The sequence below is a fragment of the Aethalodelphis obliquidens genome, unplaced genomic scaffold (assembly GCF_003676395.1).
Source record: "Aethalodelphis obliquidens isolate GAN/ISIS:26980383/991018 unplaced genomic scaffold, ASM367639v1 scaffold38, whole genome shotgun sequence".
Classification (NCBI taxonomy): Eukaryota; Metazoa; Chordata; class Mammalia; order Artiodactyla; family Delphinidae; genus Aethalodelphis; species Aethalodelphis obliquidens.
Genome location: NW_020837982.1, coordinates 18,967,098 through 18,991,084, shown reverse-complemented (window position 1 = coordinate 18,991,084; position 23,987 = coordinate 18,967,098). Strand labels below are relative to the sequence as shown.

The following is a 23,987-nucleotide window of genomic DNA, read 5'->3' as shown; positions in this document are numbered from 1 at the left end:
CGGCGTTCCGCTCCCCTTCGCTGCGGCCGAGGGCGGTGCGGGCACCGAGCGCGGGGATCGGCGGGGCGGCGGCGGGAGTGGGAGTGGGCGCGCGAGGCCGTGTCCATGGGCCCGGGACCGGCGGGCGGCGGCGGCGGCGCGGGCGGGCGGCGGGGGCCGCGCGCTCTGTGAGGCGCCGGCCTGCGTGCGCGGCTGGAGGCGGCGGCCGGGGATGCGGCGGTGCCCGGCCTGAGCCCGTTCCCGGCCATGTCGGCGGCCAAGGAGAACCCGTGCAGGAAATTCCAGGCCAACATCTTCAACAAGAGCAAGTGTCAGAACTGTTTCAAGCCCCGCGAGTCGCATCTGCTCAACGACGAGGACCTGACGCAGGTGAGCGGGCGGCACGGGCGGGGCGGACAAAGCGGCGCCCGCGGGACTGAGCGGCGCCCCCCGCTCGCCGCCCGGTGACTCATGCGTTTCGGCGTCTCGAGGCGCCCGGCCGAGCGCGGGAACAAAGCGCGGGGCCACACTCGGCCGCCCGGCTCCGCGCCCTCTCCCACCGGCGGCCACCGGGCGGGGGCGGCCTGGGTCCGGGTCTCGCTCTGGGCCGCGACCCGGGGCCGCCGGCGGGGGAGGGGCTCGCACGGCCTCCCCGCCCCCAGGGTCGCCGCTCCCGGCCGAGTCTCTGTCTCTCGTCCCTGGGGGGTTTCGCACGCTTTGGCGGCGGAAACCCGCCCACAGCGCGGCGCCGGGCCGTCCCGCGTGCCCCGGCGCGGGACCTGGGCCCGGCCGGCCCTTCCGGAGCTGGGCTCTGCGGCCCCGCGCGGCCACTCCCGCTTTCCCGGCCGGCCCCGCCCCCCCCCCACCCCGGCCTCCCCCCCGCCTCCCTCCCCCCCCCCAGGCCTCCGTCCCCCCAGCCGCCACGAGCTTCCCTTGGTCCCTCTGCGCGAGGCCGGGAGCCCCTTCCCGTTCCAGCCCAGCTGACTTCGTCGTGGGCGCTCCTTCCACCGACACGCTGCTTTGGAGTGGACTGGCCTGGCCGTTTCTCTTGCTGCGAAGTGTTTACACGGCCGGCCGAGTGGGTGGCAGGGCAGGGGTGACGGCCTGGGACCGGCTGCCTTCCCCAGTGGCCAGAAAGAAACTTCTGGTACCCGAGACCCAGAGCTTCACCCCGCACCCAGGGCTGCGGAGTCAGAGCGTTAGGACGGCAGGGTCCGTGTCCTGGTGGTGTGCCGGGCTGTGGTGGGCTTCTGAGGGAGATGCTCTCCTCTCCACTGGACGCCTTGCCCTGGGAAGCAGTTCATGTGGCCATGAGGGTCCTGGACCAGGAGTCAGGGGACTGAACTTCTAGGCTTGGCTATCACTTGCAGCTGCGTGACCTTGAACAAGTCCCTTTGCCTCGTTTTAGTTTATTTTCCTTCTCTGTAAATTGGGAGCAGGGATCCCTGGCTCTCCTGCCTCACTAGGCTGTTGTGAAAAGCAAGGCATGACATCGTATGAAACTTTTTCTTCTTGCAGTTTAAAAAACAAATGAACAGGAATCACCTACAGAACAGTAAGCTTGGATTTAGGAAGTTTCTGGTTTGGCAAGTGTTATTCTGAGAGAGTTTTCTGGTTATTCCAGGCAGCTGCCTAAATTGGGTGTTTACACCTCCTAGGGCTTGTTTTCCGATTCTTAAACTTAGATGAATTAGAGTGGAATCTGCATATTTGAATTGAGTCTGTTTTTAAAATGCTGATTATTAATTGGATTTGGTGGGGAGGGGGATGTCACAAATTTAAAAGTACCTTAATCTTGCACTGTATTCACAGTTGAATTGTGGGTTTTGAAATAGGCCTGGGCCCTCCAGGGCACAAGTGGAATGGTCGTTTCTGAAATGAGTGGGGTTATTTGTGCTGGGAGAGACTAGGCCAGCCTTCTACCTCTTGGGATCTTTCAGGAAGAAACTGTTTTTGAAGAGAGACGGAGGGAGACTCAGGGTTGTTGCCAGCAGCCTTAGCTGCTGCTCCCTGCATCCGGCCCTCCCCCAGCCTCTTACTCTCATCCTCATGGCTCCATTAGAAAACCTCAGCCAATCGGTTCCCATCAGTCTCCTTCAAGCCCCTGCTTCCTGTTGCCCCTCCCACCCTGAGCTTATTTTAGACCATCAAGGCTGGAAGATAGATCAGTGATCATTGAGGCCACCTCCTCTTTAAGGCATTTATCCTTTAGTCCTTCTCCTATGCATTTCTCTGCATACATGCAGACTCAAGTACAGTTAAAAAACCTATTTAAACCTAAACTGTATGTGCGTTTTTGCTCTGAGATATATTTTGTTTTTTCTGCTTAATGATGTTTTATAGCCATTTTCATGGTAATACATATCAATATACCAAACTTGTTTTTTGCACATTGTACCATCAGGGATATTTTGCATATTGTACCATCAGGGATGTACCATAGTTTAACCATTCCCTTATTGGTGGACAGCAAGGTTACTTCCAGGTTTTGCCATTATAGACAGTGAATGCCTCAACGAACAGCTTTCTAACTGCTTTTGGGTGTGTGTGTGTGTGCGTGTGTGTGTGTGTGTGTGTGTGTGTGTGTGTGTGGGAGAGAGAGAGAGAGAGTGAGAGCCCGAGAACGCATGTGCGTGCGCGCACGAAAGCAAGTATTTCTCTGGGGGCAGATACGTAAAAATAGAATAGCTAGGTTGACATCAAGTGCATTAAATTTTTTTTTTTCTACAGATAATCACCAAATTGTCTTCCAAAAAAGGCTGTATCATACCATTGCCAGGATTGGGTATTATCAAATTATTTAATTCTTTAATAATTTCCCTAGTTACCAGTGAGATTAAGCCTCTTTTAGTAATATTTATTGAATATATTTTGTTCTTTCGTGGATTTTCATATTATTTGCTCATTTTTCTATCGGGTTAGGGCCCCCCCACCATTGATTTGTAGGAGCTTCTGTATATACCCTAGGTCAGCGGTCCACAAACTTTTCCTAAAGGTCAGATAGTAAATATTTCAGCCTTGTGGGCCATAAGATCTTAGTGGCTACTACGTAGCGTTGCCATTGTAGCACAAAAGCCGATGTGTGAAGTTGCTGTATACAAGACATACACTAAGGGGTATGGCTCTTTCCAGTGAAACTTTTATTTACAAAAATAGGTAGCTGGCAGGATCGGCCTGTGAGCCATGGTTTGCCGACTCCTGCTCTAGATGTTAATCTGGCACCTGTCATACATTGTCTTTAATTGTATGGTCATTTCTCTTTCTCATGTGGTAGTTTTAAATATGACAGTTTAATTCCCATGTTTTTCTTTATAGTTTGTAGTTTTATTCTCATTCTTATGAAGGTGTTCTTTCCAATGTTATAAAATAGTCTCTGATGTTTTTCTTAGTTCTTTTATGGTTATTTTTATGCTTAGCTTTGCTTGTTCGTTTGGTTTTTGGCTGCACCGCATGGCTTGTGGGACCTTAGTTCCCTGACCAGGGATCGAACCCAGGCCCTTGGCAGTGAAAGCGTGGAGTCCTAACCACTGGACCTCCAGGGAATTTCCTATGCTTAGCTTTTTAATCCATTGGATTTGTGTTTTAGGAAGATAATTCTGGCTAAAGGCAGAAGTTCTAATAGATGCTCTTGAAGAAGTCCAATTAAATGTCAGTAAAGGTCTTCTCTAGGTCAGTGCTGGCCAGGAGGGAAAGGAGTCGTCAGACACCAGGGACAGGATATTGGCAGTTGATCGGAGTGGGGATTGAGGAAACCTGTGTGGATAAAAGTACCCTTAACGGCAGTTGAGAATAGCAGATTTGGAGTAGATTTGAGGGAGCGGGGAGGAGTAAAAATAGTGTGGTAAGTTTGACTTGGAGGAGGTAGAGGTCCAATTTGGTCCTTAGGTGGAATCACCCACTTAAGGCAGTAGGCGGTTAGAGCTGGAGGAGGGGTGGGGACCAGGTGGGAATTCTGATGTCATGGGAGTGAATGGAGTCACTCAGGAGGCTGTGTAGAGTGAAATGAGAATAGAGGGAGCAGAGCAGCAGGTCTGGAACTAGGGTTCTTGGCTTCCAGGTCCTCATCCCAGCCAGGGTTCCTGGTGGGTATTGACCTGACATGATGTCTCATTCTCCTGCTGACTCGTGCACTATTAGGAATCACTTTTTGTGGAAGGAGTACCAAACTTCAGTTCTAGTCCCTGGTCTAGCATTGTTTTGTTGTGGGACCTTGGCTGGGTTGTTTCTCCCTCCTGGAGAATGAGCAGGTTGGTCTTGATCTTTCCCAGCTCTTCAGTCCTTCTTTGTCCCCCCTCAGCCCTCCTGGTCTAATTCTGCCCCTTGCTGTGTCCATACTCCGCTGCTGGGACTGCTGGGGCCTTGGTGTAGGAATCCCAGACATAGAGGTGGGTGGGCCAGGAGTTGGCCTCAGTGAATCATTTCATCAGTCATTTCAGTCAATCATTTCATCATTTCCCTTTGTTCCTGTGACTTTCTTAGAAGTTCCATGGTATGGAACTTCTTTATTTGACTTAACATTCATCTCAGAAACAATGGGAAGATTCCATGCCCACCCTTTTTAGAAGATTTGTGATTATTCACAGATTGGTAGGTAGTTTGGCAAGGGGTGTGTCAGAAGTTCCAGACCTTACAAATGGCCAATAAGCACATGAAAAGATGGTTATCATCATTAGTCATTAGGGAAACGCAAATTGAAACCATAATGAGGTACTACTTCACACCTACTAGGATGGCTTTAGTAGAAAAGGGGAAATATTAAGTGTGGTGAAAATGTGGAGAAATTGGAGCCCTTGTGCATTGCTCGTGGGAATGTAAAATGGTACAGCCGCTGTGGAAGTCAGTTTGGCAGTTCATCAGAACAATTAGCGTATGACTCAGTGATTCCATTGCTAGCATATACCCAAAAGAATTGAAAACAGGTATTCAAACAAATAGTTTTATGCATATGTTTGTAAGAGCGCTATTCACAATATCTAAAAAGTAGCAACAACCCAAATATTGATCAGTGGATGAATAGATAAACAAATTGTGGTCTAATCCATACAATGGAATATCATTCAGTCATAAAAAGGAATGAAGTACTGAGACATGCTACAACATGATGGACCCTCAGAAACATGATATTAAGTGAAAAGAATCAGACTCAAAAGGTCACATACTGTATGATTCCACTTATATGAAATGTCTACAACAGGTAAATCTGTAAAAACAGAAAGCAAGTTAGTGGTTGCCAAGGTTCTGGTAAGGGGGGAATGGGGAGTGCCTGCTGATGGGGTTGGGGTTCTGTTTTCGGGTAATGAAATGTTTTAGAATTAGATAGAGATGCTGTTTATATAACATGAGGAAATTACTAAATGCCACTGAATTATGCATTTTAAAGTGGTTAATTTTATGTGATGTGAATTTTATCTCAGTTAAAAGAATAAACGTGCAAAAATCACACACACACACAAATTCCAAACCTGCCCCCTGCTCCTTGTGTCATTGGAGTGAATATCTGATTGTTTCTAGAGTCTAGACAAGGGATTGGCAAATTTTTTCTTAAAGGGCCAGATAGTATATATTTTAGGCTTTGCAGGCCCATAGGAAAAATCGAGGAATTTAAGTAGGTACTTATATAACTCTTGGAAAATGTAAAAACCGTTCTTGGTTTTGAGACCTTAAAAAAATAGCCAATGGGCTAGATTTGGTCAATGGAACGAGCATACATAGCTTGCCAACCCCCCTGGGTTAGACCAGCCCTGTCCAATAGAAGTGTAATGCGAGCAACATATGTAATTTAAAATTGTCTAGTTGCCACATTTAAAAAGTAAAAAGAAACAGGTGAAATTAACGTTACGTTTTATTTAACGTATCCAAAATATTATCATTTCAACATGTAACGAGGCTGTTATATACACTTCTACCTTTACAGCACCTTTGGTCCGGACTAGCCACTTTCCCAGTGCTCCGTAGCCACGTGTGGCTGGCGCCTACAGTGGTGGATGGGCGGCTCTGGCTGCAGTGGCCTGGCCTGAGACCCTTGGGGGAAGTCCAGGGTGGGAAGGCTGCACTTGTGGGTTTTTCTCCTTGGCCTGCATTCGGATTCCTGGAATGTTGGCTCTCTCGTGCTGTTACTCCTGTTTGCATCCCCCTCTTGATGTCTTTTTGCCAACTTCAGGGGGTTCTTTCTTTGAATGTCACTTCTTTTTTGGTGACTCCTTTTACTGTGTTTTAGAGCTCTGGGGCTCTGATCCCTACTCCCTGCAGGGCAGAAGAGAGAAGGGTGTTTGCTGGTCAGGGCTTGGTGGACCTATGCTGTGGGGAGTGAATGAGAGCCCGGCGTGGGGGGGGTGGGGACAGGCTTACATGTCCCTCCAGGCACATGGCAGGACGTGGTGACTGCATTCTGCACAACCCTTTGTATTTGCTGAGTGTTTTGCCGCTGTATCCTAGCTGCCTTTTTCCCTGTGTTCTAGCCTGCTACTTGACCTTTCTTTCTGAGTTCCTGTGCCCTTGCCACGCAGAAGGACTACAGTCGACGACCTGTGTTCTGTTCTTGGCACAGACGTGGCAGTGTGACCCAGAAAGGTTACTTACATTCTCCCGGCCTCGGTTTCCCACCTGTAAAGCAGGTGCCCACGTTCTGTACACAGGGAGTGTCCACTAATGGGATGGATGGAGACTCCTGAACCCCGTTTGTGGTAATTAATATTCCAAGAAGCATGCTGACGGTCTCTCCTGTGGGGAACAGATCTGCTCTCACCTGATCACTAGGACCCTGATGTTGTGTAGCTGAAATAAATTTGACTTGGAATATTTATCTTTAAATTGTTCCCAAGCTGCCAGCTAGACTTGAAGGAGAGGAGAGAGCATTGCAATCAGGGAAAAGAGACAAGAGGGAAGTAATATCCTACTGCCCACATCCTCGTCCTGTGGGGGAGCGAGGCACACAGGGAGGCGTGGTGAGCACTGGGTGCCAATTTCGAAGCATTTAATCTGAGAAAACAGGCTTTTCGTTTATCCTTGGAAACTCACTCTCCAAGCATCACTTTCTCATCTGAAACGACATGGTTGGGCCAGGTCAGTGGTTTTCAAACTTTAAATTGCGGGGCCTTTTACTCAAAGGAATCTCGTACAGAAATATTGTGTATGAAACAGAAAAAGTGACACTGTTCTGGGCGACACGGGGTCAGAGCTTGGCCTCTCAGCCATCTGTTTCCCACCCATGGGACCTCCAGTCATTTCTGAGGTCTGCGAGGGGCAGGTTTGAAAACTCTGCCCTAGATTTCGTGGTCCCTTCAGTTTGAGCAGCTGAGGGCTCTGTGAAATTGTCTGCAGCTCTTTCTCAGCTGCCCTGGGATGGGACCCCTGAATGCCCATCCCCACGACTCCCATTATACTGTCACTTCCTTTGGGGGCGAGAGAGCCAGAGGATTGATTCGCTGCCATTTTGTTTCTGAAGCCTGGAACTAGAATCTTCCAAACCACTTGCTGGTTTTCTCAGTCAGGGTCATCCTAGTTCACATGAAACCACAGCCTGGTTCTTGCCTGGAGTCTGTAACCCTTCCAGCTCCTTCCTCTCCTCGCTCAGCTTGGTGTGTGTGCTGCGCTGGACGGTCTCCTGCCCAGTGCTTGGGGCAGCTCGCGGTGAGAATGAGTGGACGGGCCTGTGGAGTCCTCCTGAGCCTGCTTCGCACTGGATCAGGTGTTGTGTGTACTGTGACTTCCTGCCATCGCCGGCGGCTGGGGAGGCGAGCAGGGCTGGTGGCAACATGGCCACCTGTGGAGTGTAGGGGACGTCGAGTTTCAGAGAGGTTGGGTGCCTGCCCTAGGTCATGGAGCTGCCTGCGGATGGGGCTGTGTGCCACATGGTTCACACACCAGACTTCGTGCGGCCGGGAACCTGCCCTCCCTCCTCCTGGCAAGGCCGCTTTGACTTGTTAACGTGGTACTGTTTCAGTAGGAGGCTGGGGTATTGCAAGCTGAGTTAGAGCTGTTTAATGGAGCTCTAATTCCTTCCCCCGGGAGGAGGGGCGTGAGGGGCTGGGGGATCCCCCCACCCTTGAGCAGGTGAAGGATTGTCCCCATTAGCAGGTGGAGCCACTGAGACCCAGGGAGGTGCAGCCTAGGTCACAGGAAGGCCAGTGTGGGTTTTTTCAAAGTTTTTCTTGGCCCTCCCTGTGTCTGCTAACATGCATTAACCTTTGCTGTCAGAAACAGGGCCTTACCCTGACTTGAATTCCTTGGTTGCTGGGGGCGCATGGGGCAGGCAGAGCATTTTACAGGTCCTCCTGCAGGTCCTAACATCTCAGCCTTGGGGTGTCTCATGTCCCCTGGACAGGCTGCTGGCCTGTTGCAGTGACCACACCTTTGGTGCAGCCCTGAACAGGAAGCACTGTTTTCCCCTGAGGGGTTCAGAATCAGGAAGTAGTTGTGTCCTTGATCCCTAGGTCCTAAAACACTGGTTGGAACAGGCAGACCGGGGAGACTCCATGTGCACCTGCGGTCCCGTCTCTCCCCTCCTAGTATCCTGGCCCACAGCTAAAGGGGCTGGGCGGGGGAGCAGCTGCTGGGAGTCCCAGCTGAACCAGAGAAAGAGTCCAGGTCTCCCGGGTGCCGCACTCAGAGCCTGTCTACCTGGGGCTGGCGGGTCTTCCGCTTAGGGACCGCCCTGACCTAGAAATCTGACACAGTTATACGTGCTCAGGTAAGGGAATGGGAGGGTTGAGGGAGGGGGCTTTCAGCTCAGATTTGGGTCTTATGCTGCTTGAGCAACTTACTCAGAATTTAAGAGTCTGCATCCCTCCTCTGAAAACGGGGGCTGCAACAAGATTCATGTCTGTGGGCGCCTGTGAGGATGGTGGAAGATGCAGGAAGTAGCAAGAGTGCCAAATCTGTGAATGCTTGGGTGTGTAGTGGGCGCTCAGTATACGGGGTTCGTTTCATCAGCACTGACCCAGAGAGGGGAGCCACCTCTGTGGCGAGGTGCTAGCACGTGGGATGGCTGGCCCTCAGACTCTCTTTCTGTCTGCCCTGTGCCCACAGGGTAGGGGCCCAGGCCGCCTACTCTCCTGCGAGCTGCTTGGCATCACCCTAGCAGCTTCCCCACTTCAGCCCCGAGGGATTGGAAGGGCCTTGTGGGTTTCCTTATGTGGGTTTGATTTTCAGAACATGTTTAAGTGTAAAGAGTGAACTGATTTGAAGAATTTTTACAGTATAAGAAGCGAAGAGTCGGGACTTCCCTGGTGGTCCAGTGGTTAAGACTCTGCACTTCCATTGCAGGGGGCATGGGTTCGATCCCTAGTCAGGGAACTAAGATCCCATAGGCCGTGCAGCGTGGCCCCCCTCTAAAAAAAGCGAAGAGGCCAGGTACCATCAGGCTGAGACTTACCATTAGAGGGTGTGGGCTGCTCCAGAGGCCAGCAGCCAGCGTGACAGCCACCCCGAGCACCTGCCAAGCCCAGAGAAGTGCACAGTGCACGTCCCGTGAATGGCAGTGGCACATCCCGATTTCAGAAGTCACTGTGCATGGAAGTGTCTGAGTGGCCGTCAGCAAGGTGGGAGAGGGTTAAGAGAAGCTGCTTATCCTGCTGGTGTCCCTGGGAGCAGTTGTCTGGGAATCCAAGTTTTCTTGCCTGTGGGCCTGGGGGAAATGGGCAGAGGCGGGTAGAGAGCAGCCTGGGCCCAGTCCTGAATCACTGGGCAGTGAGCAGGAGGTCTGGCCAGGCCCTTTGATCGCCAGCATTGATTAACTCACTTCAGCTGGCAGGTGGGTTCTCCAGCTTCCTCCCCTGCTGTCCCACATCCTTTACAGATCACACACTCTTCCAGGGGGTGGAGCGTTCCGTGGGGTCTAAACAAGCAGATGTGGCTCCTTGCGAGAGCCTGTGAGCAAGCTCTTCTAACAGGCAGATGCCATCTTGGCACACAGCCCGTTGACTCTCATCCCCACGTCTCCCTTCCCTCCTAGAAACCCTGTGAGCTTAGAGGATCTTCCTGGGAACGGGGCCAGCGAGCTGGCCATGCAGCCTTGTCTGGTGTGGCTTTCTATACTTAAATTGAAGGAGCAGTTGACGTGCTCTGAGATTATTTATTGTGGCAGTGGTCAGTGGTGGCATTCATAGCTAACAATAACTGCTGTGTGCCAGGCCACTGTTAACTCATTTATATTCATAACAACCTTATGAAGTAGAGAGATAAGAAAACTGAGATGGAAAGAGGTCCTAGAACTTGTCCCGGGGGTGACACAGCAAGTGGCAGAGGTGGGACGCAAACCCAGATAGTCTGACTTGGCCTCCTCCCACTGTTCCCCTTGTGGACCTGGGTGGGCTCAAGTAGGCTTTCTGGACCTTAGATCTCTAGCTGTGTGTGTCCCTTGGCCCCTCGTGTCCAGCAGCCAGGGGCTGCCCTGCCAGGGGTATATGTGCTGGGAAGGGTGGGGCTGGAGGATGAGGCTGGGGCTGAACTTGTTAAATTTCCTGTCTCTTTTTTTTTTTCCTTCCATTGGACTTTCCTGTCCTACCTGTTACTTTATAGGAAGCACAGCTTTTTGAGGGACAGGGTGTGATATTTTTCCTGCAAAGCCGTTGCCTCAGAAATTTGTCCCCACGCGTTCTCTAGCATTCCTCCCTTTGCCACAAGTGGCGTCATGTTCCAGAAATCCCACGGCCATCGGCTCCTTGTCAAGCCCAAACAGGGAAGGGGCTTTCTAAAGTGTCCCTTTCCCCTCTTCCTGCAGCTGCTGCTGTCCAGGGAGGAGCCCTGGGCATGGGCTGGGCTTGCAGGGCATGTGTGTGGGCAGAGGGGTGAGTGGGCAGCTGAGCTGGGGCGTGGGAGGGAGGATGGCCAGCAGGCCGGCGGCCTCGTGCCCTCCCGTCTCTAGGCCTGAGATCTAGTGAGGTCTGCGTGTGGGTTTTTGTTTGTTCTTGGTTTTTTGAGGTAAAATTCATGGAACGTAAAATTAATCACTTTAAAGCATACAGTTCAGGACTTCCCTGGTGGCGCAGTGGTTAAGAATCCGCCTGCCAATGCAGGGGACACAGGTTTGAGCCCTGGTCCGGGAAGATCCCACATGCCGCGGAGCAACTAACCCCATGCGCCACAACTGCTGAGCCCGTGCGCCACAACTACTGAAGCCCGCGGGCCTAGAGCCCGTGCTCCACAACAAGAGAGGCCACCACAGTGAGAAACCTGCACACCAAAAGAGTAGTCCCGCTTGCCGCAACAAGAGAAAGCTGGCGTGCAGCAACAAAGACCCAACGCAACCAAAAATAAATAAATAAATAAAGTGTACTGTTCAGTTGCGTTTAGCACATTCACAATATGCTGAATTCACCAGCAGTCTGTAATTTAAAACATTTCATCACCCCAAAAGAACACGCCATTACTATTGAAGAGTTAGGCTCCACTCCCTACCCCCATCCTCAGCAACCACCAATCTGCTTTTCTTCCCTATGGATTTACCTCTTTTGGAAATTTCACCAAAATGGAATCGTAGAAATTGTGACCCCTTTTGTCTGGCTTTTTGCACCGAGCATGTTTTCAGGGTTCATGTGGTAGCATGAACCTGTGTTCACTGCTTGTTTCTGGCCGAGTATTGCATTATGTGGCATAGCGCATCTTGTTTATCTCTTTGTCTGTAGATGGACCCTTGGGCTGTCCTGCCTTCTGGCTGTTGTGACTAGTGCTGCTTTGAACACCCACATGCACACTTCTGTCTAACCCTCCTTTCAGCTCTTCTAGGTGGAGACCAGGGGAGGAATTGTTGGGTCCTGTGGAATTCTGTTGTGAGCCGCGTTGGGAAGCGGCACATTAAGCCAGACCTCAGCACTGCGGACTGTGGGGTGGGCGGGCAGATACGGTGCTGGGCGGGTGGAGGAGCCTGGGATGGGGACCTGGGGTCTGTGGCAGAGGCGCTGAGCCCGTGTACAGGGCTGGCCGAGCCACCTGGAGCTCTGCTCCCTCCTATCAGCCTAGCTGCCGAGAAGGAGCTAAGCTGGGGCTTCAGAGTTGTGGGGAAGAGGGCCGAGGGGGCGTGGGAGCTGAAGGCCAGGTCGTGTAGGGAGACACCGGTGCACCCCAGGGTGGTGAGGTGCGGAGGAGCTGCTGAGAGCCAGTCTCCGACCGGATCTGGCCTGTTTACTACTTTTTATTTTTACTTTTAGTTTTTGCGTTACGCGGGCCTCTCACTGTTGTGGCCTCTCCCGCCACGGAGCACAGGCTCCGGACGCGCAGGCCCAGCGGCCATGGCTCACGGGCCCGGTCACTCCGCGGCATGTGGGATCTTCCCAGACCAGGGCACGAACCCGCATCCCCTGCATCAGCAGGCGGACTCTCAACCACTGCGCCACCAGGGAAGCCCCTGTTTACTACTCTTATTACCAGTTTTCAAACTTTATTTCTTTAGCCATGGAGCATGGAGCCCCTTGAAATGGAACGCGGAACTTGCCCATGTGAAGTCCCCGGAGGGGGGAAGGGATGGTTCTCCAGCCGCCTGCCCCACCCCATGGTCTGCAGTGGCCCTGAAGCACTGTTTGAAAACCACTGATTGACTCTAACCCTTGCATTAAAATTTGTTGATAGAATGAAATATTTGATATATACGGAAGAACTTCAGTGGTGTGTGTGTACAGCGTAGGTGCAGCCTTCCTGCTGAATGTTCGAGGTGCTGGTGTTTCTGCTGTGTCAGCCTCCCAGATGCTGGGATCCAGGGGAGGGGACCACAAGTAGGTGTTGCCCCGTTGTTGGGCCCAGCCCCCTCTGCAGACTTCCTCTCCATGCAGAGGCTCGCCTCTCGAGAGGAAGGTCTCCCTGCCCAGATGTGTGCAGGAGTCTTCCAGTTCCAGATGGACCTTAAGGCAGCTGCTGGGAGCAAGTCTGGTATGAGATGCGACCCGTTAAGATAATGCTGTTGAGGAGAAAGGACTCTGTGTGGAGACCTGGAGACAGACCTGAAGGCTTGTGTGTTTGGGCTGACAGAGCCAGCGTGTGAGCAGGGCCCCCGAGAACCAGGAGGGCTGATCTGAGGACGGGCTGGGCTGGGGGTGGGGCGGCTGGCTAGGTCAGTGGTTCCCAGAGTTGTTGTTTTTGGGCCCCTTTATGCTTTTGATTACTGAGGTCTTCAAAGGGCTTTTGTTTATGTCGGTTACATCCAATGGTATTTAACTGTATGAGAAATTAAAATGAGACATTTTAAAAATTTTATTAATTCATTAAAAAATAAAATAAACTTGTTACATGTTCACATAAATAACAGGTATATTCTGAAAAATAACTTTTCCAAAACAAAAAAAGTTTTGTTTAGAAGAGTCGCATCATTTTACCTTTGCAGATCTCTGTACCATCTATCTTAATGGAAGACAGTTGGATTCTCATATCTTTTGCACATGATCTGTTGTGATATCCTGTCGTGTAGCCTCTGGAAAAGCCTATATGCTAGTGAAAGAATGAGTGCAAAAAGGGCAAATGATGACTTAGTATTTTTGTAAAAATAGTTTTGGCTCATGAACCCCTTAAAAGGGTCTCAGGGCGCCCTTAAAAGGGCCGTCCCTTTGAGGACCACTGGTCTGGCTCAAGCTGGGCCATTTGCTTGAAGGCCCCGAATGCCCCATGGGAGCGGCAGTGAGGACGTCTGTCAGGACGGGCAGAGCCCCAGGCGGTGCTCAGAGTGCTGGGGTGGGTAGAGGATGGAGCGGGAGGCATAAGCAGCCACCCTTGCCTCCTGCTGCCAAGGGCTGTCCGTGGAATAAATAAAGTGTGGGTAAGGCACACGGCATGTGGTGGGGACTCGACGTGACACACAGGGAATGTTTATTCTGAGGCTTGGCGAAGTTGTTTTGCTGTCACATCTCCCCACTAGGCTCTGCAGCTCTCAGGAGGGAGGGTGGAGATGACCGGAGGTTTTAGGATGGAGCCTGCAGTGCTGGGGCTGGTGCCACCGTGATGTGTGGCGTGAGAGGTGGCTGAGGACTGCGGAGCAGGGCAGGCAGTCCTCCTTGGGCTCTGCCGCTGGTTTGCTCGGCAGTCAGAAGGCAAGGTGACCTCACTCTTTTCCCCTAGTGCTGCTTGACACATTCCGAGACCCTGGAGGCACAGCGTTGGGGCTTGGGTGGGAAGTCAGGGTGGAGAGGGAGATTAGGATTCCTCGCTCTTGGAGTGACGGTCAGTCGAGTCCTGCGCTCTTGAAGCATGTTGGCGGGAAGGGGATTCATGAGAGTCTCGGAGGCCCCCAGAGGTCTCAGGTGACACAATAGGGATTTTTAAATTCTATTTTTGGGGAAGAAGCTTGGATCAACCCTCAGGATTTTCCTTGGAGGAGGAAAATTACCTCTTCTGTTTGGGGTTAAAGTGCTCCTTAGCCGGGTCCTGCCCCTTGGATTTGGTAGCTGGCAGGAATTTAGTTGTCTTTCTTTAAAAAAAATTTTTGGCTGCACCTCACGACATGTGGGATCTTAGTTCCCCAACCAGGGATTGAACCCGCACCCCCTGCAGTGGAAGCACTGGAAGCGTGGAGTGTTAACTACTGGACAGTCAGGGAAGTCCCGGAATTTCAGCATCTTTAATGTTAGATGAGAAGATATCCCCATAGACTTAGACCTTTTAGTTATACCACAGTTTCTGCTGTGACTATATCGTATGGCCTCTGTTAAAGAAAATATTTCTTTGCCCCTCCCTTCTTGTGCACTGGTTGCCCCGCCCTGTCCAGCCCGGGTGTGGCCGGCACGTGGAGGCTTCCAGCTTGAGCTTGATCTGAGCACTTGGGGCTGCTGCCCCCCAGTCTGCTTTCAGGGAGCCTCTCAGGACTCCCTTGCAGCACCCCATTCAACCCTTTTCCCTTTGCAGCTTTTGAAGAGCTGATTGTTCAGACTTCACATGACATGTGGTGTTTACCTCTTTGGTCTCTCCTAAAGGAGTTTTAACAACAGTCACCAAACTTGGATATGAATGTTCACAGCCACCAAAAGGGGGAAACAACCCCACTGTCATCAATAAACAGATGTGGTCCATCCACACAATGGAATATTACTTGGCCACGAAAAGGAGTGTGGTACAACCAACAACTACAGCATGGATGACCGTCGAAAACATCCGCTCAGTGGGAGAAGCCAGACACAAAAGACCATGTGTTATCTGATTCCATTCATGTGAAGCGTCCAGACTAGGCAAATCTGTAGAGACATAAAGCAGATTAGTGGTTGCTGGGGACTGGAGCGGGGAGTGTGTGGGGAATGATAGCTAAAGTCTACAGGGCTTCTTTTGGGGATAGATTTGATCGTGGTGGTGGATGCACTACAAACCATTGACTTGTACACTCTTAAATGGGTGAGTTGTATGGTATGTGAATTATATCTCAAAAAAGTAAGTTATTACAAAAATACACCAGAACAGTTATTACCCGCACCGCCCCCCCCCCGTTTTTGGTTTGTGCTTATAATTCATATTTTTAAAAAAAATTTATTTATTTTTGGTTGCGTTGGGTTTTCGTTGCTGCCTGTGGGCTTTCTCTAGTTGTGGTGAGCAGGGGCTACTCTTTGTTGCAGTGCGCAGGCTTCTCATTGCAGCAGCTTCTCTTGCTGTGGAGCACGGGCTCTAGGTGCGCGGGCTCAGTAGGTGTGGCTCGCGGGCTCTAGAGTGCAGGCTCAGTAGTTGTGGCGTACGGGCTTCGTTGCTCCGTGGCATGTGGGATCTTCCCGGACCAGGGCTTGAACCCGTGTCCCCTGCATTGGCAGGTGGATTTTTCTTTTTTTTAATATTTTATTTATTTATTTGGTTGCTCCGGGTCTTAGCTGCAGCAGGCAGGCTCCTTAGTTGTGGCATGCAAACTCTTAGTTGCAGCATGCACGTGGGATCTAGTTCCCTGACCAGGGATCAAACCCTGGGCCCCCTGCACTGGGAGTGTGGAGTCTTATACACTGCGCCACCAGGGAAGTCCCGGCAGGTGGATTCTTAACCACTGCACCACCAGGGAAGTCCCTGTAATTCACATTTTGCCAAACCTTTATTTGACATCTTTGTTTCCTGTCTTTTTGTCATTTTTGGTTTGACATCTGCTACCCATGAGTAGCTAACACCTCAGATTCTACCTCCATCCTGCGCTCTGTCCTGGTTACCCCAGGTCCCCAGGAGCATGCTGGACGGGCATGGTGTTGGCCTCGCCCTCTTACACCCACGTGTGCGTGTCTGTGCACGCACAGCTTGGGGCTCAGCCGTGGTCAAGTGCGTGGCAGCTGCATGGCAGCAGCGTGGACGTGTTCTGTGCTGAAAGCAACTGGCCATCAGATAACTTTATTTGGAGTTCGGTTCATTGTTTCACCAAGTATTTATTGTCTTTGTCTCCACCCAGTGCTACTTCTGATTTGGCTGAAGGGTGGGACTTTATCTCGAGGTTTAGAGCTCTGGAGGAGGGGGCCCCCAAAGACACTGGGCCTTATGGTATTTTGGGGGTGTGCCCTCTCCCCTTGGAACCCCGCGCCATAACATGCTGCCGGGTGGGCGGCATGAGGCAGTGTGTGAGGCTTGGCGGCCTCTGGAGGGAAGTGTGGGCCTCTGCACATGCCAGCCGGCCTCCCTGTCGCATGTCCCCTGACCTCCATTTCTGAGGTTGCCTTTGCTCGCTCCTCACGGAGGTCTCTCCCAGATCCCTCCTCTGTGCTCCCTGGTGCTGAGTTCCTTACCCTTAGCTCCAGTTTTTGTGTCTTTGTCTCGTTGTGGGTATTCTCAGTGGCTTTGTTGTCTTGGCATCCTGACATTTGACAGCAAAGATGGGTAAACTGCATTTCTTGTAAGTTTCCTTCTTCTGGGCCACATGTCCTTGTGTAATTAGTAGGCTCCCTACTCATTCCCCAAAGTATCCCAGTTTGGATGATAAATGTACAGGGTTTCTCTACATTTGAGGCTCTGCTTTCTCTGGGTGGAGGTGGGAGCCTGTGCTCACACTTACGTCTTTCATCCACAGGTACGAAAGACTCCTCCTTCTGGAGAAGAGCCCCATGGTCTCTGTCCACTCCCCAAATGCCTTCACAGCCCGTAGTGCCTGGCCAAGCTGGGTGGGCGGCTTCATGAAGGGTGGTTTGTGGAGGTTCATCCTCTAGTGAACTCCTTACGGGGACCATGCATTGGCACTACACACAGGCCCCAGGCCTCAGCTGCAGGGATGTCTAGGGGAGGCCCTGAGTGAGGTGCTGGTCAGGACTAGACCCCCAAGGAGAGTCACCCACTTGGGAACGTGCATCCTGCTGGGATAGTACCAGCCTTTACTTTTGGGAGTGGCTCACTGATGGGCGGTGTCGAGAGGTTAAAGGCAAGATGTGGGGCCAGGTGGCCTTGACTCACACCTGCTTAGACACTGTGGTTTCCTTGTATGTGAAATGGAAGAGTGGCACAGGGTACATGATGTGAAGTGCCTGGAGCAGTGACTCGCCTCGTAAGCCGTGAGCGTTGGCTGTGGTGACAGTGGGGACAGCTGTGACTAACAGAGCAAACTGATGGGCATTTCAAGCAGACTTCCCACGTGCTCACTCAGAGGGAACGTGTTTCTTCAGGGCCACATACCTGATGCTTTCCTTTCTCGGAAGCTGGGCTTCGCCCTAGGCCCTGATGGCATTGAGTTGCATACGGTGGCTGCCCCACGATCGTGCGTATCTTCGCAGCAGCTGACGGTCCTCTCCTGACTTTCAGAGGCAGATGACAGGCCCTGGGCGCTCGTGCCGGCAGGTGGTGCCCACGTGGAGGAATGTAGTTTGGGTCTAGAACTGAATGTCTGTAAAGCAATAGGACAGTATTCTCCAGGGCTTCATTGAGACACCTTGGACGAGGCTTAGAGACGAGTTCCAACACAGTTTGGTCCACGTGGCATTGGGAGGAGAAGCCTGGTGTGGCCTCTTGAGGGATCTGCAGAGATGGCTGACGCTGGTTGGCCCTGACGGGTTTGTCCTAAAAGAGAAGCCCCACGTTCCTGGGGTCTTGGCCCTACTGGCCTGTAGAGGTGTGTGCTAACCCAGGTGTGGGTCAGGCAGGTGGGCACAAGCTCCGCTGACAGGCCTCCCTCTGCGGTGTGCTTGGATGAAGTGGTCTTTGGGTGGCCAGGACACAGCGAGGTTTTGGCGGGGGCAAGGCCTCCGACTGACTTGGACATTTGCTCACATTTCCTTTTACTGACTTAACATCTACACATCCCAGAAGAGACAGGCAACCTTGGAATCTCCCATGATTTACAAGCTTGTAAAGATGGCCAGACGGCTGCTACCCAGGCATCGTTTCTCCTTTTGGAATTGAAATGCAGAAAATATTATACATCCTGTTTGCTATGAGTATGGAAGCGTTTCCACAGAAACTCTTTTGTGGAAAAGAAGGTCAAGGAACCAACCTCAAAACCACAGAAGATATATTAGCTGCAATTTACACACCTTCTGCCCATAGATCTTTCAGTGAATCTTCTACCAAAGGGCCATTTGCCCTCACCTCATGCTTGAGTGCAGCTCCTCAACCCCCCACATCGGGCCCAGAGAAATCTTTGCCCCAGGAATCTCCCCGAAGCTGGGATACTGGCCCCCATAGGTATGGATCCTTCTTCAAGGCTGCTTGGAGATGGTTCTTCTTGAAGAACTTTCATGGGGATGGTCATTGTGCTTGGAGGTTATACGTTCAGGCTTGTGTGCGGGAGCCTGTGTGGGGTTTGCATGCTTTGCCCCTCCCCTCAGAGTCAGGAGTCCTGGGGTCCATCTGGACTGGCCTTGAATACTCTACAGTCTTACCCTTCACACTTGGGGTTCATTCCCCTGAGCACTGCTGGCCTCTACACACCAGCTGTGTGCATGGGCCTGAGTAGATGCTGGGATTTATGTCCCTGACTCTCAGGCATTGATTGTTTAGTGACTCAGTGTGTGTTTGTGTCTGATGTCATTTAAAAATTTTTTAATGGCAAGGATATATATTTTTTCCTTTTATTGTAGATGTTGAAACTGAGATTCACAGCCGTAGCGTCTTGTTCTGGGCTACACAGTGATGAAGTCAAGGAACCAGGACTTGAACTTGGGCCTCCTGGCTCCCAGGCCGGGGTCTTTACACTGACTACCCAGAACTGTTAGGTCATGTTGGTGGAGAGTGCAGTACAGGGGTTCCCTAACCTCATCTTCTGCTGGGAATGATCAAGGCTGTATCAGAAGGTGTGCATGCATGGGCAGTCAAACATCTTCCCTTCCTTTTAAAAAATAATATCTAGGGGTTTCCCTGGTGGTGCAGCGGTTAAGAATCTGCCTGCCAATGCAGGAGACATGGGTTTGAGCCCTGGTCCGGGAAGATCCCACATGCTGCTGAGCAACTGAGCCCGTGCACCACAACTATTGAGCCTGTGCTCTAGAGCCCGCGAGCCACAACTTACTGAAGCCCGCGCACCCTAGAGCCGGTGCTCTGCAACAAGAGACGCTACCACTGTGAGAAGACCGTGCACTGCAACAAAGAGTAGCCCCCGCTCGCTGCAACTAGAGAAAGCCCGCACACAGCAACGAAGAGCCAACGCAGCCAAAAATAACTAAAATAAATAAATTAATTAATTAAAACAAAAAATCTGGTAAGTGCTATATAGTAGCATTAGTTTACAAAAAATGATGTTAAGTAAACAAACAAAAACCCCCAAGAGTTGTTCATGATCCCAACAGTGAACACAATAGCTGTTTTCTTGTTGACTCCCAATCTTACTCAGTCCTGCTGTATTTTTAAATCATAGGCCACATTTTCACATCCTGCCTTGGTTCCCTGAAGGAGACATCCCTGGTCCCCTTCACTAGACTGAATGCCCCTTGGGGACTATATGTGTTTCATGTTTTTATCTCTGATACCTTGAGTGATTGCAGCTTCAGAGCAGCTTGTGGGGAAATTCTGCTGAACACTTCCAGAGGGCTCTGATCACCCAGGAGGCAGAGAGAAGCCCCCAGCTCTGGGTGGGGAGCACTGACTTGATGGGAGTCCTGTGGGTTCATACTCTAGAGGGTTTCTTGACTTCCTCATAGTTATCTATAATTAATTAATTATAACTGATTGCTGTGTAATATTTTAGAGAGTTGATAGATCAGCATTCATTTAGCCATTGACTTGTTGGACAGCAAGTTGCTGCCAAGTCGTGAGTGGAGCTGTTTGTTGCTCTGTGTTATTTCTTTAGACTCCATTTCTGGCTGGTGGGATTCCTGGGGGCAGGAGCATGGAAATACCATGGTTCTTGCCACATGTGGCCGCGTGGCTGCTCCCCGAGAGTGCTGGCTTCCCTGTGGTGTTTCTGCCTTTTGTCGAGGCCAGCGTGGTGCACACGGTGTTGGTTGGGGATTGGATTCAGGAAAGGGAGAGACAGTTGGAGGTCAGCCTGTCTGCGTGCTCCTCAGCGTGCTGGTTTGTCCCTTAGTGTCGGGGGTGGACCGGTTCCTCCCGGTGACCGGGCTCTGAGTGTGGAAGGCAGAGGTGTGGCCCGGGCTCACCCAGCCTTGGCCGGGAGCCCTCACAGCAGCACCCAGAGAACAAGTAGGGAGCAGTTGGGTGAAGCATCAGTGTGTCCACTGACTCATCCCGATCACTCGGCGCTGCTTTGCACTGGGCACCTCGCTGGGTGAAGGTGTGGAAACGGGAGGGATGGAGATGGCGTGGGGCTGGGAGATGGGTCTTAGGGGCGAGCAGACCGTTGCCAGCAGGATGTGGTGAAGAGCCCTCCACGCAGAGAACTGCTGTGCAAAGCCCAGAGGCCTGAGGTGGTTTTCTTTCCACGGGGAGGTGTAAGTGTAAGAGCAGCTCAGCAGGAGGAGCCCCAGGAAGTTCTCAGTAAGCATCTGGCTTTGGGTTGGTTACTGTACTTGAAGGGGGCTTGCGTTTTAAAAATATATATGTATTTATTTATTTATTAATTATTTGGCTTCATCGGGTCTTAGTTGTGGCAGGCAGGATCTTCGTTGCAGCATGCGGGGATTCTCTTTAGTTGTGCTGCGTGGGCTCAGTAGTTGCAGTGCTGAGGCTCTCTAGTTGTGGCACGTGGGCTCTAGAGTGCACGGGCTTAGCTGTCCCGCAGCATGTGGGATCATAGTTCCCTGACCAGGGGTCAGACCCGTGTCCCCTGCATGGGAAGGCGGATTCTTAACCACTGGACCACCAGGGAAGACCCAGGCGTGGGATTTTTTCTTTTTTTATTTAATATTTATTTATTTATTTAGGTTGCATTGGGTCTTAGTTGCGGCAGGCAGGCTCCTTAGTTGTGGTTCGCTGGCTCCTTGGTTGCGGCACATGGGCTCCTTAGTTGCGGCTCAGCAGCTCCTTATTGTGGCATGTGAACTCTTAGTTGTGGCATGCATGTGGGATCTAGTTCCCTGACCAGGGACTGAACCCATGCCCCCTGCATTGGGAGAGCGGAGTCTTATCCACTGGACTACCAGGGAAGCCCCCTGGGCATGGGATTTTGAGGGGACCTGCACAGGGGACAGGGAATTACCCTAGTCCGTGGAGTAGAGGTGTTTGTGTCGGGGGGTCAGCTTTGGAAGTGAGGGGCCCCAGTCCGTAGAGCGCCTTTAGGATGATGGGGTGTTAGCAGGGGGTCGGAAGGTGGTACCCACATTTCTGCAGGGATAGTTTTGGGTGCTCCCTCTATGTTGCCATACTGTGTGGCGTGTCTGACTGCCTTTCTCAATGCCCTGTGCACTCTGAGGGCGGGTGAATCTGAGGGGACAGAAAACTGAGCTTCACCACCTGGCAGAAATCTGTCACTGATGTCTGCTCTCTTTGAGCCTCAGATGGGCACGGTGAAACTGAGAGACGAGCATGTAATGTTCTGGACGCCTTGGAGCTGGTTGTGATTGGGCAGCTGTGTGCAGAGGCCTGGATGTGTCTGGGAGGCATCCGTGTGGCAGCTTGACCACGCTGTATAAAGCCAGCCAGGGTGTTTGCTCCTTCACCTGCCTGCAGCCCGCCCACTTGGCCTGAGTCAAGACATCAGGCTGTCCTTGATGCAACGCAGATCTGCCTGAGGAGGGTGGCGAGGGGGAAAGGGGCTGAAGAATCTCGCCATGGTCAAGTCCACAGGCCTCAGAGAAGGTGTATGCATGTGTGCCTGTGGCCTCAGGAGAAGCTGGTGGAAAGGCCAGTGGAGCTCATGCAGCACAGCTGAGGGCCATGCAGGGCCGCCTTGCCTGGGCATGACCCCTCTGGACTGCAGAGGCTTTTGTGGCTGGAGCCTCTGTGCTCTGGGGCTGCGATGGGTCCCCTTCCAGGGGTAAACGCTCATATGTGGGTGCAGGGAGTATTCTGAAGTAACAGGTTTTTTTTGTTCGTTTGAATTTTATTATATTTATTTTTTATACAGCAGGTTCTTATTAGTTATCTGTTTTATACATATTAGCATGTATATGTCAATCCCAGTCTCCAGTTCATTCCCCCCGCACACACTTTCCTCCCTTGGTGTCCATACATTTGTTCTCTGCATCTGTGTCTCAATTTCTGCCTTGCAAAACGGTTCATCTGTACAATTTTTCTAGATTCCCCATGTATGTGTTAATATACGATATTTGTTTCTCTCTTTCAGACTTACTTCACTCTGTATGACAGTCTCTAGGTCCATCCACGTCTCTACGAATGACCCAATTTCATTCCTTTTTATGGCTAATATTCCACTGTATACATGTACCACATCTTCTTTATCCATTCGTCTGTCGATGGGCATTTAGGTTGCTTCCATGACCTGGCTACTGTAAATAGTGCTGCAGTGAACATTGGGGTGCATGTGTCTTTTTGAATTACGATTTTCTCTGGATATATGCCCTGTAGTGGGATTGCTGGGTCATATGGTAATTCTATTTTTAGTTTTTTAAGGAACCTCCATAGTGTTCTCCATAGTAGCTGTATCAATTTACATTCCCACCAACAGTGCAAGAGGGTTCCCTTTTCTCCACATCCTCTCCAGCATTTGTTGTTTGTAGATTTTTAAAAAAATACATATTTTTAAAATTTAGTTGTTTTATTTATTTATTTTTGGCTGCATTGGATCTTCGTTGTGGTACATGGGCTTCTCATTGCAGTGGCTTCTCTTGTTGCAGAGCATGGGCTGTAGGCACACGGGCTTCAGTAGTTGTGGTGCATGGGCTTCAGTAGTTGTGGCTCGTGGGCTCTAGAGCACAGGCTCAGTAGTTGTGGCGCACGGGCTTAGTTGCTCCACGACATGTGGGATCTTCCCCGACCAGGGCTCGAACCTGTGTTCCCTGCATTGATTGGCAGGAGGATTCTTAACCACTGCGCCACCAGGGAAGCCCTGTAGACTGTTTTTAAATTAAACTTTTTATTTTGAGATAATTGTAGTTTTGCATGCAGTTGTAAGATACAATCCAGAGAGATCCTGTGTACTCTTTCCCCAGTTTTCCCCAGTGGTAACATCTTGTAAAATTACAGCACAATGTCACAGTCAGCAGGATCTCAACATCCCTGCAGTCAAGATGCAGGATGCTTGCACCCCCGCAGGGTCCCTCACAACCACACGTCCTGCACCTCCTACCCTTGTTGCCTCCTTAACTCCTGGCAGCTGCAAATCTGTTCTCCATTTTTAGAAATTCCACATTTCAAGGATGCTATATCCGTGGAATCATACATCATGTAACCTTTCAAGGATTGACTTTTTTCACTCATCCTAGTTCTCTGGAGATTCATCCAGGTTGTGTGCATCACCAGTTGTTTCCTTTTTATTGCTTACTAGTATTCCATGGTGTACACGGCTTAACCACTCATTCGCTGAAGGACATCTGCATTGCTTCCAGGGTTTTTTTTGGCCTTTACAGATAAAAATGCAGTAGCCACTCATGTACAGTTTTTGTGTGAGTGTAAGCTTTTATTTCTCTGTAATAAATGCCCAGGAATGCGGTTCCTGGATTATGTTGTAGTCGCATGTTTAGTGTTTAAAGAACCTGCTAAACTGTTTTTCAGAGTGGCTGTACCATTTTATGTTCCCTCCAACAACATACGAGTTTCTTCACATCCTTGTCAGCATTTGGTGTTGTCACCATTTTTTTTTT

The 23,987-nt window shown here is 51.1% G+C and overlaps 1 protein-coding gene across 8 annotated transcripts in view; it reads left to right on the top strand.

Moving 5' to 3' along the window:
• Positions 1 to 23,987, top strand: part of MPRIP (myosin phosphatase Rho interacting protein) — a 134,399-nt gene continuing 110,412 nt past the window's right edge. For 7 of the 8 annotated variants that reach the window (XR_003438091.1, XR_003438090.1, XM_027131316.1 and 4 more), the window contains exon 1: positions 132 to 369. Coding sequence is in view for 6 of the 8 variants with exons in the window: in XM_027131316.1 (XP_026987117.1) it covers positions 247 to 369 (123 nt within the window). In the remaining 2 variants the exon portion in view is untranslated. Of the gene's footprint in view, positions 370 to 23,987 lie in introns of all 8 variants that reach the window. The other variant, XM_027131317.1, reaches the window with a different exon arrangement.